This window comes from Macrobrachium nipponense, chromosome 1 (assembly GCF_015104395.2).
Source record: "Macrobrachium nipponense isolate FS-2020 chromosome 1, ASM1510439v2, whole genome shotgun sequence".
Taxonomy (NCBI): Eukaryota; Metazoa; Arthropoda; class Malacostraca; order Decapoda; family Palaemonidae; genus Macrobrachium; species Macrobrachium nipponense.
In genome coordinates this window covers 76,160,892-76,163,391 of record NC_087200.1, presented here as the reverse complement: position 1 = coordinate 76,163,391, position 2,500 = coordinate 76,160,892, and the positions used below count along the sequence as shown (strand labels likewise).

Genomic DNA, 2,500 nt, shown 5'->3' with positions numbered 1-2,500 from the left:
GCCGTCCATCACTCGCAAGAAGTAATTGAATTCCGCATTATTGACCGAAATGTATTACTGTAACATTGATCTATAATGAAGTATTGCTTATATCAGTATTGCAGCATAAGCTGGCAGGGGGAGCTACGGGTGCACATGCGTCGGCCATCTTGGTCGGGGGAGATAGGGGTCTGTGGCGCCTAGGACAGACGGAGTAACCCCAGTGGAGTTGACGACCTCCTGGTATACGGAGGTGGTTTGCCGTTCTAGCGCTGGTTGACCGCAGATCTTGGTTATACGCTTATGATATACAAATCAGTCGTTTTACGTTGCAGAGTTCGCTAGCCCCGCTAACCGGTTCACGCTACCGATTGTGATACCACAAGCTATCCCTCAGTGTTGGAAGTAGCTGCCAACAAGAAAAATAAAGCGAGGAGACGAAAGCCACAGCAGAACACGTTAAACGTAGCAAAGCAGTTATGGTTTGTTTTATGACAAAGCAATTCTGAAAGGAAAGACGGATATTTAGTGATTTAAAAAAATAAAATAATAATAAAATAAAAACACACATTCATGGATATTTAGTGATGGTGGTTTATACGTACGTGGTCGACCTTGCACAGTAAGCTTTCCGGTTAGTACAACGTCGTGTCCGAAATAATTGATCTGATCAGCTGTGCTGTGCGGCTGATAAATCAACAACAAAAAGAACGACAGGCTCTCACGGGACACAATAAAACCCAGCGTAAGACTTTGTCGACGCTCTCGTAAACATCCCGAGGAAATTCACAGCCTCCATGAAAGTGGACCAAGACATTGGGGCGTTTGGGCAGTGATTTCTACCATAAAATATCATAAATAACTAAATAAATACATATATAAAAGGTAACTTTGCCCTCTCCTAAAGATATAGCTTATTGGCAATGGCAGGCTTCAGAAGGCTCTACGTGGGGATATTTTGCTATGTCTTGTGCATTACGCTGGTCAGTGATGGTGAGTAGTGGAGGTTCATTTGTCGGTTATTAATATTGATTATTAATATTAAACACGGGTGTATTGAAGTAATATCGCCATTCCATTGCACATTTGCATTTTCTCGTCCAAGACTTTGTGACAGATAAGTGAGGATTTCTTTGCCCATAGAGTGTTACTCTGAAAAATTAAATGTATAGGTGAACATTGCGCTTTATATGGTATTATTATTATTATTATTATTATTATTAATTATTATTATTATTATTATTAATGAAAACTACTACTACCACTATTGGTACTATTAACTGTAATAATGCTAGAATACTACTGATCATCCTGAAAGACAACATTCAGTGGTCTATTATCTTTATTCTTATTCTTATTTTTAAATTGCTACGGTTATTATTAAAACTAATAACGATGGCTAGTTTTGACCGAGCATTAAAGTGTGTAATAATAATAATAATAATAATAATAATAATAATAATAATAATAATAATGAAAAATCTTTATGTAAAATCAGTCAGAATAAAACTGACCACAGGAAAAGTAATAATAATAACAGTGCTATTATTAGTATTAGCTTCCACTTAACAGCACAAAATAAGTGAACAACAGCTGCATAAAATTAAAAAACAAGTATTGGAAATAATAAGAAATGATGTTTTCGGCTTGTCTAATGGCAGTACTATCAACCTTTGACACAGTTTATCACGACAATATATAAAATGAAAGTTGATCTGTTATTCCTAGTTCCTCAGTAATAACATTACGGTAGAATGACAGGAAAAAGAATTGAAACGTTATAATAGTTTCGCACTTCTTATCTGAACTTTTCTGGGGAATTCGTTATCGCATAAATGCTCAATTTCATTATTGCTTCAGGCTAAATATTTTTCACTTCTAAATACATTATATAATAGTTTTTTGCCGTTCTGTGGTGTTATGTAATTTTATATTATACACACACAAACTATATATATATTATATATATACACATAAATACATTAGAACAACACACACATATCTATATATATATATATATATATATATATATATATATATATATATATATATATATATATATATATGTGTGTGTGTGTGTGTGTGTGTGTGTGTGTGTAATTTAATAATATAAAACGATTGTATGTATCATTTTCTAATTTTTAAATTTCTAAATTATATTTTAACGTAAAATATGGAAAATAAATGCGTTTACAATATGCACCTGGAATATTCGTGCGGTATATAGTTTTTTTTATCAAATAGTATTCTGACGATCACAGAATTCCAGTGAGTATTCAAAATTTTTCTCTATTGGTTTAGAACAATTAAACGTGGTCTGCTGTACGCAATGGTAAAATAATATTGAATTGAAACTGATAACGAGCTTGTCTTAAATGGTAAAATACCTGAAATATGGAGTGCAGGTTTTATGAAAGATGTGCGAATGAGGAGTTAATAGAAATCAAGTGAAACAATTTATCCTGAAATGAACATTGTTTAGACTGAAATATAAATTTCACGATAGTTACAATGAAATGGG

General features: G+C 33.2%; 1 protein-coding gene across 1 annotated transcript in view; it reads left to right on the top strand.

The window, feature by feature from the left end:
* The first annotated feature begins 216 nt into the window (after positions 1 to 216).
* Positions 217 to 2,500, top strand: part of LOC135219386 (lachesin-like) — a 158,487-nt gene continuing 156,203 nt past the window's right edge. The window contains exon 1 of the mRNA XM_064256117.1: positions 217 to 972. Coding sequence (XP_064112187.1) covers positions 903 to 972 — 70 coding nt within the window. The 5' untranslated portion in view covers positions 217 to 902. The remainder of the gene's footprint in view (positions 973 to 2,500) is intronic.